At 41.1% G+C, this 15,911-nt stretch overlaps 2 protein-coding genes across 2 annotated transcripts in view; one reads left to right on the plus strand and one right to left on the minus strand.

Moving 5' to 3' along the window:
* pmpcb (peptidase, mitochondrial processing subunit beta) lies at nt 1–11,315 on the plus strand. Its single transcript, XM_028570928.1, has 13 exons — nt 1–140; nt 2,503–2,646; nt 3,725–3,811; nt 4,841–4,970; nt 6,565–6,763; nt 9,304–9,383; nt 9,968–10,080; nt 10,160–10,303; nt 10,387–10,547; nt 10,629–10,714; nt 10,796–10,884; nt 10,966–11,041; nt 11,144–11,315. Exons 1-13 carry the CDS (start codon nt 57–59, stop codon nt 11,206–11,208), a joined length of 1,458 nt encoding a protein of 485 aa, XP_028426729.1. The 5' UTR covers nt 1–56; the 3' UTR covers nt 11,209–11,315.
* The window catches only part of dnajc2 (DnaJ (Hsp40) homolog, subfamily C, member 2), a 24,708-nt gene continuing 20,050 nt past the window's right edge, over nt 11,254–15,911 (minus strand). Inside the window, exon 16 of the mRNA XM_028570927.1 lies at nt 11,254–11,405. Coding sequence (XP_028426728.1) covers nt 11,337–11,405 — 69 coding nt within the window. The 3' untranslated portion in view covers nt 11,254–11,336. The remainder of the gene's footprint in view (nt 11,406–15,911) is intronic.

Consider the following 15,911-nt stretch of genomic DNA (forward strand, 5'->3'; position numbering starts at 1 on the left):
ATGTAGCGTGTATGCTTGAGCCTGTAACGTCACTTGCACAACGGTGACAGATAAACATGGCATCGTCCTTACATCGCCTCACGTCTGCTGGGAGATATCTTCTTCAAAGACGTTTACTGAAGACCAATTCTTTAAACAGGGTAAGAAATATGCGTCTACAGTAATGTTTTTATGCAGCACGTCCGCGACAGTTATTATTCCTCGACAGTCTAATTGAGGAAAACCGGTCAGGATCAGTGTTTGCTAACGATTAGCGTGCGACATGCTCGGCTGTTGCAAGATGAATTCTTAAACCGTGCGTTCGTGGACATCGGAAAAACGTTTTTCCGAGTGAAAACGTCACCATTCACGTAACGTCCTGTGGGAATCAGAGGTGGGAAACTCGGGCTGGATTTTGATAACCGAGTCCTCCAGTTGGTGACGCGTTGTTGACAACTGACGTTTGATGGAGGCGACTTTGGTTCACTGATCATATTTCAATGATAATAAACTGTTTATTGTGGACAAATGCCTCTGCCAAGAAACATACACAGACATAATATGTTTAAAATTATTCATAAATAGGCCTATGTATGAAAAAAACAACACATTATCCGTGTCTTTTCCCGTTGGTTGTCCTGCAGATAACACAAACAAACACCTGGTGATGTGCTGCAGCAGAGAATCTTCTGTTATTGTGGCCTCCATGTTTTCACACACCTGATGCTCTAGGCTACGACCAACCGTTGGTGGCAGTCATGCAAAAAGTTGTTATGCTAAACGCCAATATAACAGAAGAATAAGAGCACGCATCCCGACCATGTGAACGCTGCCAGTCGGAAAAACAACGTAACCAGGGGGGCGCTGCCTGTTATTCCGAGGTGGCATGAACGCAGCATTATACAGTAAAACGACGACGACATAGGTTAACTAGTTACGTGTAAACAGGTGGCTGGTAACAGCTGACGTCACTGTTAAAATTGGAGACCTGTAACGTTGCTAAATGTAGATTATAAAATAAAATTTTTGCCAGACATTTAAAAAAAAAAGGCTTAAGTCAAATTATAAATGAAACTCAAACTGGCTTTATGGCTAATCGACATATAAACTGTAATATTAGGCTGATTCTTGATTTAATAGATTATTCTGAATATGTGGAATCTGACGCTGTGATATTATCGTTGGATTTTTAAAAGGCATTTGAAACAGTAAAGCACCAATTCTTATTTAGGTCACTTCAGTCTTTTTGGTTTTGGGGAAAATGTTATCTCTGGTGTTAAAATGCTTTATAAAAACATCAGTAGCTGTGTCATGCTATATCCGAATACCACCCAAAGTTTCTCAGTTTATAGATCAGTCCGCCAAGGCTGCCCTTGTTCATGCAGGTGGCATGGAAGTAATAGACTTCATGGATGTGAACAATACCTTTTAGAATTAAATGGATAAAATAATGTTTAAAAGCTACAGAATCCCTTTGGTACTTTATTCCACAGACCATTTTTGGAAATATGGGAGGCCTCCAATTTGTATTACAATGCAGTTATAATGAAATTAAGTTATTGCAAAAGTTATCTAAATTTTATCAACAGGTGCTTAACGCTGCAAAATTATATTTTATACACAATTTTTCTCCACACAGAACTATTATATGGAACAATGAGTTTATAACCAGTAAGAATAAGTCTTTATATCTACAACATTGGGTTGATAGAATCAAATTTTTCTTGCAGACTTACAAAATGATGAAGCTCAACTTCTTAGTTATGAGGAATTTCTTAGATCTAAAATTTTTCCTATCACCCACAAAGAATACCAAATGGTAATGAAGGCAATACCTAGTGGAATTCTTCAACTAATGAAAGGTCACTTTGAGAGACAAAAATTGCAAGTATTGGATCTGATCTTCTTTGTTAATGGAATAAATATTAAAAGTCATAAATGTACAAATAAACATATAAGGAATTACTTCTACAGCAAAAGGAAAATCACTCCACAAATTTGTTTGGAACTCTTTATATTCTAACATTCACTGGGAATCAACATGGCTTCTACCGTAAAAATGTGTTATCCCCAATAAACTGAAAGAATTAAATGTTAAAATACTGCATAATATTTATCCTACGAACACATTTGCGAAATTTTCTAAATCTCGGCCAGCTTTTACTCACTTCAGAATTGAATTTCGGAACTGTTTTGAGTCTATCCAAATTATTAATAATAAGAAAACTATTTATATAGCTGATGTACTGCAAGATTCTTTCAAGGAAATGTGATTATATAGCCTTCATTCCTTTTCATATTGCCTTTTATATTGTGTTCCCATTTAAATTTTTATATATATTTTAATTTTATTGCCATTTATCTTTTACTTTATCAAATAAGGTTGTGATGTTCCCTGGATGGAAATTATTATTTCTGTATATGTTGCCAAATTGTTCAGATATTGTATAACATGTTTGTAAAGTTTTGCAAATAAAAAAAAATAATAATTATGACGGCTGTTAATTCCTGTGTATCCTCCAGCCGCAGCTCACAGCGGGACCGCACAGACCCTTGGCTACTCAGGCTGCTCACCAGGTGGCTCTAAATGTTCCTGAAACCAAGGTGACCACTTTAGAAAACGGACTACGGGTGGCTTCTGAGGACGCTGGGCTCACCACCTGCACGGTCAGTTAAAAGTAACCCCCCAAAACACACACACACAGACACACAGACACTTGATGTCTATTTTGTCTGGCTACTTTTATGTATTTACCGTAGTAATAATAATAAGAATAAAATGTTAAGCCATTTTTTTATTATTGTCACAATAACTTAATTCTTAAAAGTTAAAAATAATATTAAGAAGAATTGCCTCACAATTGAATAAGTCCAAACTGTTAAAGGGTAACTACCGTTTTTATTTTTCAACCTTGACCCTGTTTTCCTATGCGTTTGTGACCTAAGGGACTGACAATCTTTGACATTGGTCCAGTATTAAGCGAGATCGCTGCAGTCGGCAGCGGAGAAACAAGCTGGACAATTGCCCTGTTAACTTTAACAGGGCAATTGTCCAGCTTGTATTTACCTTCACAAAAGTGCTTGTTTTGCCGCCGACAGGCTCAGATTATTATTCTAAGTGTCTGACAACATTATGGAAAGGATCCCTACAGAGATAGACCTTTAAAACCTCTTTGAGACCTTTCTGTTTAACCAGAAACCCCAGACTCCATTTAAAAAAGCAATACTTTTAGCGTGTATAGAGCCAACATAATTTCACATGTAAATCGGTAAACTATGTGTTCGTTTTAGTGCTGTCAAACGATTAAAATATTTAATCGCATTAATGTCATAGTTAACTGCGGGTTAGGGTTAGGGGGGTTATAGCTCAGTTCACAACGACAAAACACACAGATCACTTTATTCTTGTCAATGGAACCATTTGGCAACTTGCTAAAAGTAAATTTTCCATTCAGAATCTTATTGGCATCCATTTACTGTTTATTTACATGGAGTCTGGTGGGTTAAGTGATACTATTTTGCGGATTTTTTATGTTTTAAAAAAATGAATCTTACTCTTTAACAGAAAGGTCGTTTCCATAACGTTGTCAGACACTAGAATATCAATCTGAGCCCATCAATGGAAAAACGAGCACTTTTGTTATGGTAATGCAAGCTGCAGCTATCTCGCTTAATACTGGAACAATTTTGCGTGCGTGTGTGATGGGTTATTAATCTGAGAATATTCATTACTGACTTCATCCAGGTTGGCCTCTGGATAGACGCTGGCAGTCGCTACGAGAATGAGAGAAATAATGGCACAGCACATTTCCTGGAACATATGGCATTTAAGGTGAGAGGGAAACTACTGTTAACTAGATCTTTTTTTGTCTTCTAATGTATATTTATCTTATCTTCCTTATTTTTATGTATTTAGTTATTTGACCTGTGAAGCACTTTGTGACTCTGTGATAAGTGCTATATAAATAAACTTTACTTACTTATTTGCACATACTGTATTATGCAACAATTCTAAGGAGAAGTTTACTTTAGATTTTAAAGTGCTCATATTAGGCTTTTCGGCTTTTTCCCTTCCCTTTATTGTGTTATATATCTTTTTTGTGCCCGTTATAGGTTTACAAAGGGAAAAAGCCCAAAGTCCCCCCCAAAGGGACTTACTATCTCCAACAGAAAACACTGTTCACCAACTGCTCCAAACAGCTCTATTGTAGTCCAGCCTTTACTTCAGAGACCAACGTGGTCACTTTGGAACACGTTATAATGCTCACCTAGCTGCTAGCGTGGCACGCCCTCATACTCTGCTTCTGACTGGCTAGTAGTCTTTACCTAGGTACTGTCAGGGCACGCCCTCATACTCTGCTTCTGACTGGCTAGTAGTCTTTACCTAGGTACTGTCAGAGCACACCCTCATACTCTGCTTCTGACTGGCTAGTAGTCTTTACCTAGGTACTGTCAGGACACGCCCTCATACTCTGCTTCTGACTGGCTAGTAGTCTTTACCTAGGTACTGTCAGGGCACGCCCTCATACTCTGCTTCTGACTGGCTAGTAGTCCTTACCTAGGTACTGTGCATGTGTGACTCTCAAAATAGAACAGAAGTGAAATGTCTCACTCTGTAGCTAAAACAGAGAGCTCAACACACAGGGTGAAAAGAGGAGCTGCAGCAGTGTGCAGTACGACAAACATATGGTGTTTTTTGAAAATTAAACCACGTAAACCTACTCTGATACAACCGTTAAATACGATTATTAACCTAAAAATGAACATAATATGAGCACTTTAAAAAAATTAAGCAAAATAAACATTGTCTTCCATGAAGCAAAACCTACCCAAGGTTTATTCCCCTGTGTTTATGTGACAGGGAACCAGGAAGCGCTCCCAGCTGGATCTGGAGTTGGAGATCGAGAACATGGGGGCTCACCTGAACGCTTACACGTCCCGGGAGCAAACTGTGTATTACGCCAAAGCTTTCTCTAAAGATCTTCCACGAGGTACAGTGCAGCAGGGCAGAGCGGCTGAATGTTAGTTAGTGGTGTAACGGACCATAGTTGAGCCACGGTACGTACGGATCAACGCTCACGGTTCAGAACGCATTTAAAGTTTAACCCTAATAATAGTGTGTAATACGTTTTTACTGTCGCTGTTACTTAAAGTAGGCTGAGAAATCTCTATGGAGGTAACATTGGTGTTAGCCAACCGTTAGCTAGTGGCTGGATTAAACAGTTAAAATGCCGACAGCTAAACGTTGTAAAAGTGTGACTATTTCACTGTAGAGGATTCCACCACAGGTACGTACAACAGTCTGCCGCTAAAACTATGAGCTCAAAGACAAAAACTAGCACTAGGGTCACTGCTGTGGTCGGTGAAACAACACAGATGGAACTAAATGTTGTTTTTACTTGAAACTGGTAAACCTTGTGGCGCATTCAAAGTTATTGTAAAATACCCTTTTCTTATCTGTTACTTGTTGTTGTTTAACAGCAATTTACTGGTGAAAGAAGTTATTGTTATAAGTTATTATTTCATTTTTAATTAATCATTTAAAAAAAAGAAAGTGATCCGTGAGTTTTGTGATAAGTTGCACCCCTAAAACAGTGAGATTAAAAACACACACTATACTACTTTTTTGGACATAGTATAATATGACTTTTTCCACATCCTATACTGATTTTTTTTTTATGATTTTTTCCCAACAAACTATACTATGGCTCTTTTATCACTTTTTGACATTCTATGACTGTTATATGGCTTTTTTTTTGACATACTTTTTATCTCTTTTTTCGACATACTATAACTGTACAATGGCATTTTAATGGCTATTACGAAATACTATACTATGGCTTTTTTTATCCCTTTTTTTCAACATACTCTACTATCACGTTTTTGACATACTATTCTGACTTTTCAATAACTGTGTATAATACTAATAACTGTGTAAATGAATTACGTTTTTCATATCACCCATTTAATAAAGTTTAACTAAGTCTTTTACACCACAGGAGCTTTATCACTAAATTTACAAAAAACACCAAAATAAAGCACTTTATTCACATGAAATGAGTACATATAATGCACAACTTTTAATATAAATTGTCCAGATCATATCCTTAATAAGAGGGTTTGTATACTGAAGTTGTGATCACCATGTTGGGGTTGTGTTTGCTATAACAACTGCCTCGCTCTACATTATCCCTTACTTAATTTCCTTCTCTGGTGTTTTCTCATACTGTGATGAGCCCGGTGGGTCGAAAAAGTCAGTATAGTATGTTGAAAAAAAGAGAAAAAAAGCCATAGTATAGTATGCAAAAACATTTCACATAATGACTTTTTTTTTTTTCACCTACTATATAACTTTTTTGACATGATTTTTTTCCCACATACTTATGACTTTTTTGACATCGTATACAATGATTTTTTTGTACTTTTTTAAACATACTATGCAGCGACTTATTCCCATTTTAGCAGCAACCCTCTTTTTTAACTTTGAGCACTAAATTAATATTTTATAACATAATACAATTAATAACAGTGTGGTTTGCCAACCTTTTATGTAAATCAAATTTTCCGTGTTTTCTTTCTCCCAAGCCGTGGAGATCCTGGCCGACATCATCCAGAACAGCACGCTGGGCGAGGCAGAGATTGAGAGGGAGCGAGGGGTGATCCTCAGAGAGATGCAGGAAGTAGAGACCAATCTGCAGGAAGTGGTTTTTGATTACCTGCATGCTACTGCGTACCAGTCCACAGCTTTGGGCAGGACCATCCTGGGCCCCACAGAGAACATCAAGTAAGAGCAAACACGCACAGCCCGCTTTGGTCTACAGAACACGTCCGTGATATTTAGATATACATTACATGTCATTTAGCTGACGCGTTTATCCAAAGCGACTTCCAATTAAGTGTTTTCAACCTTGAAGGTACATACTCCAGACTTATGTAGTAAGTGCAAGTGCATTAGCTTCAAATAAGCAAAACTACAAAGAGTCATATGAAAGTGCAGCTGTAAAAAAAAAAAAAAATATATATATATATATATATATATATATATATATATATATATATATATATATATATATATATATAAAAACACACACACACACATTTTTATTTATTTATTTTAACCAAGGTGCAGTGGGAAGAGATGTGTTTTTAGTCTTCAGTGGAAGATAGGTAGGCTTTCAGCCATCCTTTGGTCAATGGGCAGCTCATTTCACCATTTAGGAACAGGACAGCAAACAGTCGGAATTTTGTCAAATGATTAGTTGTCTCTCGCTGTGAGGGGGCAGAAAGCAGGTTGGCTGATGCAGGGCGGAGTGGGTTGAGGGTATAAGGTTTGACCATGGCAAATAGGGCCCAACCTAACTATCGGTAAAATCCACTATCGGTCGACCTCCAGTAATAGCTTGGGTTTTCTGTACGTTAAGAACGTACCCCGAGTACGTTCCATATGTTTCCAGCATTTTCATCAGTACGGGCAGGCCAGAGCCTGGGTCCCTTAACGTAACTAACGTATCACCTGCATATAGACTCGCTCTATTGTCCTCTCCCCTATGGATGTGCCTTTCAATTCTGTCTCCTGTCGTACTGCTCGGGCCAGGGGTTCAACGAATAGGTTGAAAATGCCGGGGCTGGCATGGCAGCCACGTTGCAAATTGATAGCATTAGAGAGGCTTCTGTTAATCTTTATTCTTGCTGGGGAATATAAAGTATCTGAATGAGTTAGTAAATAGAGAAATTCTCACAAGCCTGGATGCTTTTTAGGCTTAAAACAATAGAACAAATGTTTTCTTTGTTAATGTGTTCAATAACCCCCCCCCCCTGCCCCCTTACTGTCTTGTTCTTTTTTCCTAAAGGTAGTTCTGGTATAGCTTGGACTTATGTTTTTGCTCAATTATGTCGCTGTGGGACGAACCCCCGACCAACTAGGCGCGTACCAGAGGGTACCGCGGTAGCCGATTTGGTTCGGGGTGCCTTTCACTCTGTACAAATCACCGGATCCGGCAAAACAGCCCCAGACCGTCACGCTTCCTCCTCTGCGTTTGACGGTCGATGTCACGCACCGAGGAACCATCCTTTCCTCTACTCGACGGCGTACAAAAAAATCCTGCGCGATGAACCGAAGATTTCAAATTTCGATTCATCAGTCTGTAGCACCTTCTTCCAGTCCTCTGTAGTCCATCGGGAGCGTTTCTCGGCCTGGGCGAGCCACTTTTTCTTATTCTGATGTCTTGGCGACGGCTTTGTCGCTGCGACTTGACCTATCGACCCCGCGGCTTGAAGTCTTCTTTTTATAGTTGAAACTGAGACTTGCTTATTACGACCGCTATCGAGTTTTTTTGGGCCACAATAATTTCCAAAAAAGGCTGCGAAATCCTTGAGGGGTGTGAGCAATGTCTCCTTAATGCTAGGGTGAGGGTTCTGAGTGGTGTTTTGCATGTGCTGGTGTGAGGGATCTGAGGATTTGCATCAGGTGTGTGCTGTTGTGATTGCGGGGGATGGGGAAACTACTGCAAGCATGCACGGTAATAGTGGAGGTTTTTGTGTTTCTGTTGTTAGTCATGTGGCTTTTTTGTTAACGATCCAGATTGTAAGTTCAAAGATATGTTGTGCAGTTTTTCTTTGTAATTGTTTGCAATCGTCATCAGTATTGTGTTAACGTTTAGGCATTTGACGATGCCGGTTTTCAGTATGCCGCCGGAATTGTTGGCAGTGCGCCGCGCATCAATGTGTTGTTTGAGCAGTCTGAGTGAAATAGACTTATCTAATTTGATTTGGTGTTATTGTTTTAACTGTACTTGAAGTGGCGGTTTAGCTGTTTGGGGACATAAGTGTTTTGCAAGGGGTGATTTTCCTGTGTTGAGCATTGTGGCATGTGCTCTTGTGAGGTATGTAGATAGTGGCATCAGGTGTGCATGCATTTGCGATGGCAGGGGTTGTGAGCAGGTATGGTTTGGTTTTTGAGTGGTTTGACTGTGGAGGACTGAGGGGCTTGGTGTATCTGTTGTTGTGTTGCATGTGGTGGTACCTAGCAGGTATGTGGACGTGTGGTGGAGCCATGTTGTCTGTGTGTCTTAGCCCCGCGGCCCCTCCGTCGGACTCCATTCTGGCTGACTCCTGTGTCTTTGTCCGCCGAGGCTGCCGCCTCGCGCGCGTCCGGTGAAGTAGTGGCCGAGGTAGCGGCGCTGCTGCCAAACAGCCAACGAGCTCCAGCTGGAGGCTCGTCAACCTCCAGGCCCAACCTGCTGCAGTCACACCACAGCAAGTCAGCTGAGCAGAAGAACCCAATGACATTGATTACCGTCGTCTCCTCTGTTCCTATCGTTGCAGGACCATCAACAGAGGAGACCTGGTGGAGTACATCACCACCCACTACAAAGGCCCCAGAATAGTGCTGGCCGCAGCCGGAGGTCAGAGCCTCTCCTTTGCTTGCTTTCAGATGACTTCCAGCTTCATCTAAATCCGTGTGTGTGTGTGTGTGTGTGTGTGTGTGTGTGTGTGTGTGTGTGTGTGTGTGTGTGTGTGTGTGTGTGTGTGTGTGTGTGTGTGTGTGTGTGTGTGTGTGTGTGTGTGTGTGTGTGTGTGTGTGTGTGTGTGTGTAAGTGTGTGTGTGTAAGTGTGTGTGTGTAAGTGTGTGTGTGTAAGTGTGTGTGTGTAAGTGTGTGTGTAAGTGTGTGTGTGTGTGTGTAAGTGTGTGTGTGTGTGTGTGTAAGTGTGTGTGTGTGTGTGTGTGTGTGTGTGTGTGTGTGTGTGTGTGTGTGTGTGTGTGTGTGTGTGTGTGTGTGTGTGTGTGTGTGTGTGTGTGTGTGTGTGTGTGTGTGTGTGTGTGTGTGTAAGTGTGTGTGTGTGTGTAAGTGTGTGTAAGTGTGTGTGTGTGTGTGTGTGTGTGTGTGTGTGTGTGTGTAAGTGTGTGTGTGTAAGTGTGTGTGTGTGTGTGTGTAAGTGTGTGTGTGTGTAAATGTGTGTGCCACTCACTCACTCTCTCATCCATCAGGGGTTTCACACAACCAGCTGGTGGACTTGGCCCAGCATCACTTCGGAAAACTTCCCGCAGCGTATCGAGGGGAAGCCCCGGCACTTCCTCCGTGCCACTTCACGGGAAGCGAGGTACGTCGAGCATCAGTGCCAAACGTGCGTCCGGACTGACGCTGGTAAACTCAAACCCTTTCTCTTCCCCTCTTTTCAGATCCGCGTGCGTGACGACAAGATGCCCCTGGCTCACATCGCCGTGGCCGTGGAGGCGGTCGGATGGCCTCACCCCGACACCGTCCCGCTCATGGTGGCCAACACCCTCATCGGGAACTGGGACCGCTCCTTTGGCGGAGGCGTGGTAAGTGACGATAAAACCTCTGCTTACAGTTTGTTTGATTGATTGATTAAAAAACTGTAATCGCCTGTCCTTTGCCGACCCAGAACCTGTCCAGTAAACTGGCTCAGGTGGCCTGTCGGGGAAACCTGTGCCACAGCTTCCAGTCCTTCAACACCTGCTACACGGACACGGGCCTGTGGGGACTCTACGTAGTGTGCGAGCCCGGCACCGTCGACGAGATGATGCACTTCGCTCAGATGGAATGGTGAGCGCCCGCCCGACAAACAAACATACTCGTACCGGAGAAACCGCACCGCCTCTAAATGTCTCGTCTCTCCCCCGTCAGGATGTCTCTCTGCACCGCCGTGACGGAAAGCGAGGTGGCGCGAGCCAAAAATCTGCTCAGGACCAACATGCTCCTGCATCTCGACGGTAAGGCCGCCGCACTTCCGGCGGCACCTGCCCCAAGATCCCGAAGCTTCACGTGATTGTTTTTTCCCTCTCTTTATCCAGGATCCACCCCCGTCTGCGAGGACATCGGCAGACAGATGCTGTGCTACGGTCGGAGGATCCCTCTGCACGAGCTGGAGGCCAGAATCGATGTGAGTTAACGTCACTTTCGTAAGCCTGTCCCGTTTCGATCGATCGCAAAAGTTGCTAATTGCTTTTCTGCTTCTCGACAGGCCGTCGACGCTGAGACAATCAAAGAAGTGTGTACCAAATACATCTACGACAAAGCTCCCGCCATCGCCGCGGTCGGTAAGTCTGTTTAAAGGCCGAGTGCAGTTTTACCCACATGGTGTTTCCTGTTGTTGTTTTTTTAGACCACGTTAAACCAAACGCCCCCTCTTTTTGTCTCAGGTCCCATCGAACGGCTGCCGGACTACGACCGCATCCGCAGCGGAATGTTCTGGATGAGAACCTGAACGACGGACCGGCTCCGAGGACAGACTGCACATCGACACGCCAACTGTATTTACGTATCTTCTTTAATACAAAATAAAGACCGACACAACAACGTTAAAATAACAGATGCTATCGTTTGTGATTCTTGTCATTTTTTACTCTTGCCCGCAACATTTTCCTGTGCGGCTTTCTTGGCTTTGACCATCTCCACCAGCTCCTGTGAGACAAAAAAAGAAATAAAAACAAACGTGTTAGAATACGCCACGTTACAGGTTTGATGTAAACATATTTTTACCGGCATTTCCGGCAGTAATGTTAAAGGACTTCAGTTAGCTACGACAGACGTTGCGCCATCGTTACAATTGAATACCTCGATTACCGCCGACATTACCAACGTGTCATTTCTGCAGCGCCGTATTACATATGGCCCGGCCCCTCTCTACGGAAATGACCCAATGAGGCAAACCTGCATCCGCTCTCCCTGATTAAGCTAGTGAGCAGCTTACAGACCGAACCGTAGCAAAACACTATGAACCCATAAAACGTGCCAAACGAGCCTATGTCAAATAATAAAGTGACAAACTAAACCTACAACATTACAGTGAAATTAAGTATTAAGCAGACGCAAAACACTATCGATCTCGGGAACGGGGCCTCGCAAAAAGGGAGAAAGCAGACCTGCCGACCTTGAAGAAATTTCAATCGCCGACAGCCCACCGCGAATATGCGCTCGCCTATGAAAAACCTATTACTACATAATATAATTTCACCAATCGAGATTTTTTTAGTTGCTCCATAACCGTATACGAGTACACCGTAAAGGTTATACAATTACTGCTGTTGCTCCTGACGCTGAATTGAAAACAAACGGTTGTACAGGAAGCTTAGCCCGTGGAAACTTCTTCCACCTGAAAATACATTGTTTGACTCATCGCCACCTTCTAGATTACAATAAATTATTATTACTGTGTAGAGGAGTGGACGAATGGCTGTACGCGTAGTGAAACTACTATACAAATGTTTTCTTATATCCCGTCCGATATTTTGCGCCCGTATATTTCTTAGTCTAACAGACGGGAGGCAGACGGAGCTAATAAATATGCCCGAGTACTTCTGTGTTAAAGATGAGAGTCAGACCGGGTTAACACATAGCCTTCTTCTGATTACTGAAGGGAAATTAAGTAGTCTAAGTAATGATTTACTCATAAAGCAACTTAGATAGGCCTAAAGCAACTACTAAAAAAGCACAAGATTGAAGCCTGACAGAGACACAATTATAGGCTAATAAATAACACAGGTCAGATATTTTCAGATACACTTTTAAAAATTTGACACGGGTGAAATTGCGTTATGTCAGTTGCCGTTGCATCGCGTAAATAGCCTAACTGTTACCTTTTATCTTACGTTTATCTTACGTTAATCGGCACCTGGCCATTCTAAAACCTTTTAGTTTTCTAGCCGTTCCGCCGCTTTTCTAACTGCCCCGACTAATGTTGGGCAAGTTAATTCCAAAATGTAATACATTATTGATTACTAGTTACTGTCATTTGAGAGTAATTAGTTATATTACAATATTACGGTTTCTGAATTGTAATGCTTACACTACTTTTGCATTACTTTCACCAAAATAGAAGCAAAAGTATTCTTGGCAGGTAGCTTGTGAATTTCACCACCATACATCATAATTTATCCCTTGTGTGGTCCTTCGGGTCCTTGTGACCCAAAGGACAAAACAAGGGTTAATAAAGCACCTTAGTGCTTGTTTGTACAACATTTTGGCCAGCTTAAACTGTGTTTAAATGTGCTCTAGAAACAAACTTTATTACTTACTTTACAAGAGACAGGGTTTAGAGAGCAATTCTCAACAAAATAAACGGAAGTACATAACCCTTGTGTTGTCCTTTAGGTCCCGGTGACCCGAAGGACAACACAAGGGTTAATCATATTATTTTGTATTACTAATCTGACTAAGTAATTCAAGATTTTTAAAATAAATAGTTAAGTAAAACGTACAATAGCCTACTTGACTCTGAATTGTGGTGGACTAGAAGTAGCCTAATAGGTAGGAGAAATAGTAGGAGAAAATGAAAAATACCCAATTAAAATTGAATCAAAGTAGCTGACGGTAGGCTATCGTTCCAAACCTTTTTCTGAGGCGGTTCGGCCGTGGCGTGCGAGCCTACGGTTATCCGGACGGCCTGGCTTGCCGAGGCGCTGAATTGAATTAAACACACGAAGCATTTGACTAGGAGGGGCAGGTGGGCGGAGGGTTAAAATGCAGCGCTACAAAGGAGATCCGTTAGATTATTGCTCTGTGGCTCGTAAAAGTATTGCTCAAAACCTTCCGAATGCTATACAAATTGCAACCTGGAATGTAAACTGGCTATGGGAAGGCACTGAAAAGCATAAAGTCCTTTTTTTTTAATATATAGGCCTATTATTGTGGTTACTATTGTTATCAAAAAATCAAATCATTGAATGACAAACAACACATGTATTAGTTTCCCACGTATCAAAAAAGCCACGTCAATAGCAATTATATATATTTACAGGTTTTTAAAAAAAAAATGCAACCATTTGACATTCAAATTAAATAACAGCAGCCAATCAGAACGACTAGATATGTAAAATTCAAACTATAATTAGGCCTAGGTATTATCAAAAGGCCTGCTGCGTGTGTCCCAGGTGTGAACCTCAGCACCTTTATAAGATGACTATAATTTGAATGTCCTTTTTTGTTTGTGAAGTGACCTTGGGTATCATGAAAGGCACTTTAAATAAAATGGATTATTATTTTTATTATTACAAACTAACGGTAGCCAATCGGAAACGGCTAGCAATTTAATATTCAAATCTATTTTTCATTCAAATGTAAATCTATAATCGAATTGTTCCAATGGAAAACAAGCTGGCACTTATCAAGGGGTAAAAGCAGAAGGATTTTACACACACAAAGTATTTTGTGTGATGCATTTTGGTGATGACAAACGACTTGTAAAACGTCACCTACTGCCGAATGGAAATAATTTCACAACCTTTGAAAGTTAGTGAGAGCCCATTTTTGATGCTTAGAAGAGTCTAGGTTAGAAGAGTCTAGGTTAGAAGAGTCTAGGTTAGAAGAGTCTAGGTTAGAAGAGTCTAGGTTAGAAGAGTCTAGGTTAGAAGAGTCTAGGTTTTTCCTTCTTCCAGAACATTCTCCTTTTTCTCTCCTGTTCATCACTCGTATAGTCGTATTGATTTTTTCTCAGTGGATAAGAGTATCGTGCACTTTTTCTCATCTAGTATGTATCATAGCATTGTTATATCTGATCATGCTCCTTCCTCTTTTGTGCTTAGTTTACCAAGTAAACCCTGGAGACTAAATACTTTGCTTTTGGCAGATGACGAATTCATAATTTTTCTATCTAAAGAGATTAATATGTATTTGGAACTGAATGACAGGCATGATATATCTAGATCTGTACTTTGGGAGGCACTGTAAGCCTATTTGCGGGGCAAAATCATTTCTTTCTCCTCCTATGCTAAAAAGCAAGAGCTCTCTAAACTCAGAAATATTTCAGAAGCTATCAACAGGTTAGATGAACAGCACGCCATCTCTCCCTGCCCACGCTTATACAAAGAAAGAATAAGCCTTCAGTCAGAGTATAACTCGCCGTCAGCTGCACATGAAGAGAAGAGGTTGTTAAAAACGCGGCATGCCTTTTATGAGTTTGGGGACAAGGCCAGTAAATTGTCTCGTCAATTAAATAACTCTAAAATGATAACTCGTATTAAGATCCATGCTACATAATCTGAAAGATATTGATAGTTTTGTTAATTTTTACTCTACCCTATGTATTTCAGAGTGATTCTGCAATTTTTGATTCCTTCTTCAAAAAACTTGATTTACCAACTGTTAATTCTGACCTTCACTCTGACCTAGGCAGACCTGTGGCTCAGCAGAAGTTGCGCAGGCTATTGCGGCAATGCAGAGCAGTAAGGCTCCGGGTCCAGATGGATTCCCGATTATTATTTTTTGATTTTAAGAAGTTTTCAGCTTTACTGGGCCCGCTTCTTGTGGCTGTTTGTAATGAGTCGTTCAATACAGGAACCTCTCTCTCCCTTGATAGTCGCCCTATCAATTGAGCCCTTGGCTGCTGCGCTCCGTCAATCAGCAAATTTTATAAAAAGGTATTACGCGGCGTGGTACGGAGCATAGCATTTCATTACATGCAGATGACGTTTTATTATATGTATCAAGCCCAGCCTCCTCAATACCTCAAATTATTTCACTAATAAAAAAGGAGTTTGGCAAGTTATCTGGCTATAAGCTTAACATGAATAAGAGTGAGTTTTTCCCGATTACTCCAGGCTCTTGTAGAGACTCCTCCTCTATCCCGTTCAGAGTAGTACGTTAGGGGTTTAAATACTTAGGTGTACAAGTCACAAGATCGTTTAATAATTTGTTTAAGGCCAATTTTTGCCCACTTTTGGATCGATGTAAAAATTATTTTGTGAAATGGTCCTCTTTGCCCCTGTCCTTAGCAGGTCTTACAAACTTGATCAAAATGTCTGTTTTACCAAGGTTTTTGTATTTATTTTCGAATATACCTGTTTTTATCAGGAAGAATTTTTTTACTAAGCTGGACAGTCTAATCACCTCCTTCCTATGGGGGAATAAGACCCCTCGAATTAGGAAGACTTTTTTGCAGAGATTAAAGTGTCAGGGAGGGATGGCGCTACC

Source organism: Perca flavescens, chromosome 23 (assembly GCF_004354835.1).
Source record: "Perca flavescens isolate YP-PL-M2 chromosome 23, PFLA_1.0, whole genome shotgun sequence".
Classification (NCBI taxonomy): domain Eukaryota; kingdom Metazoa; phylum Chordata; class Actinopteri; order Perciformes; family Percidae; genus Perca; species Perca flavescens.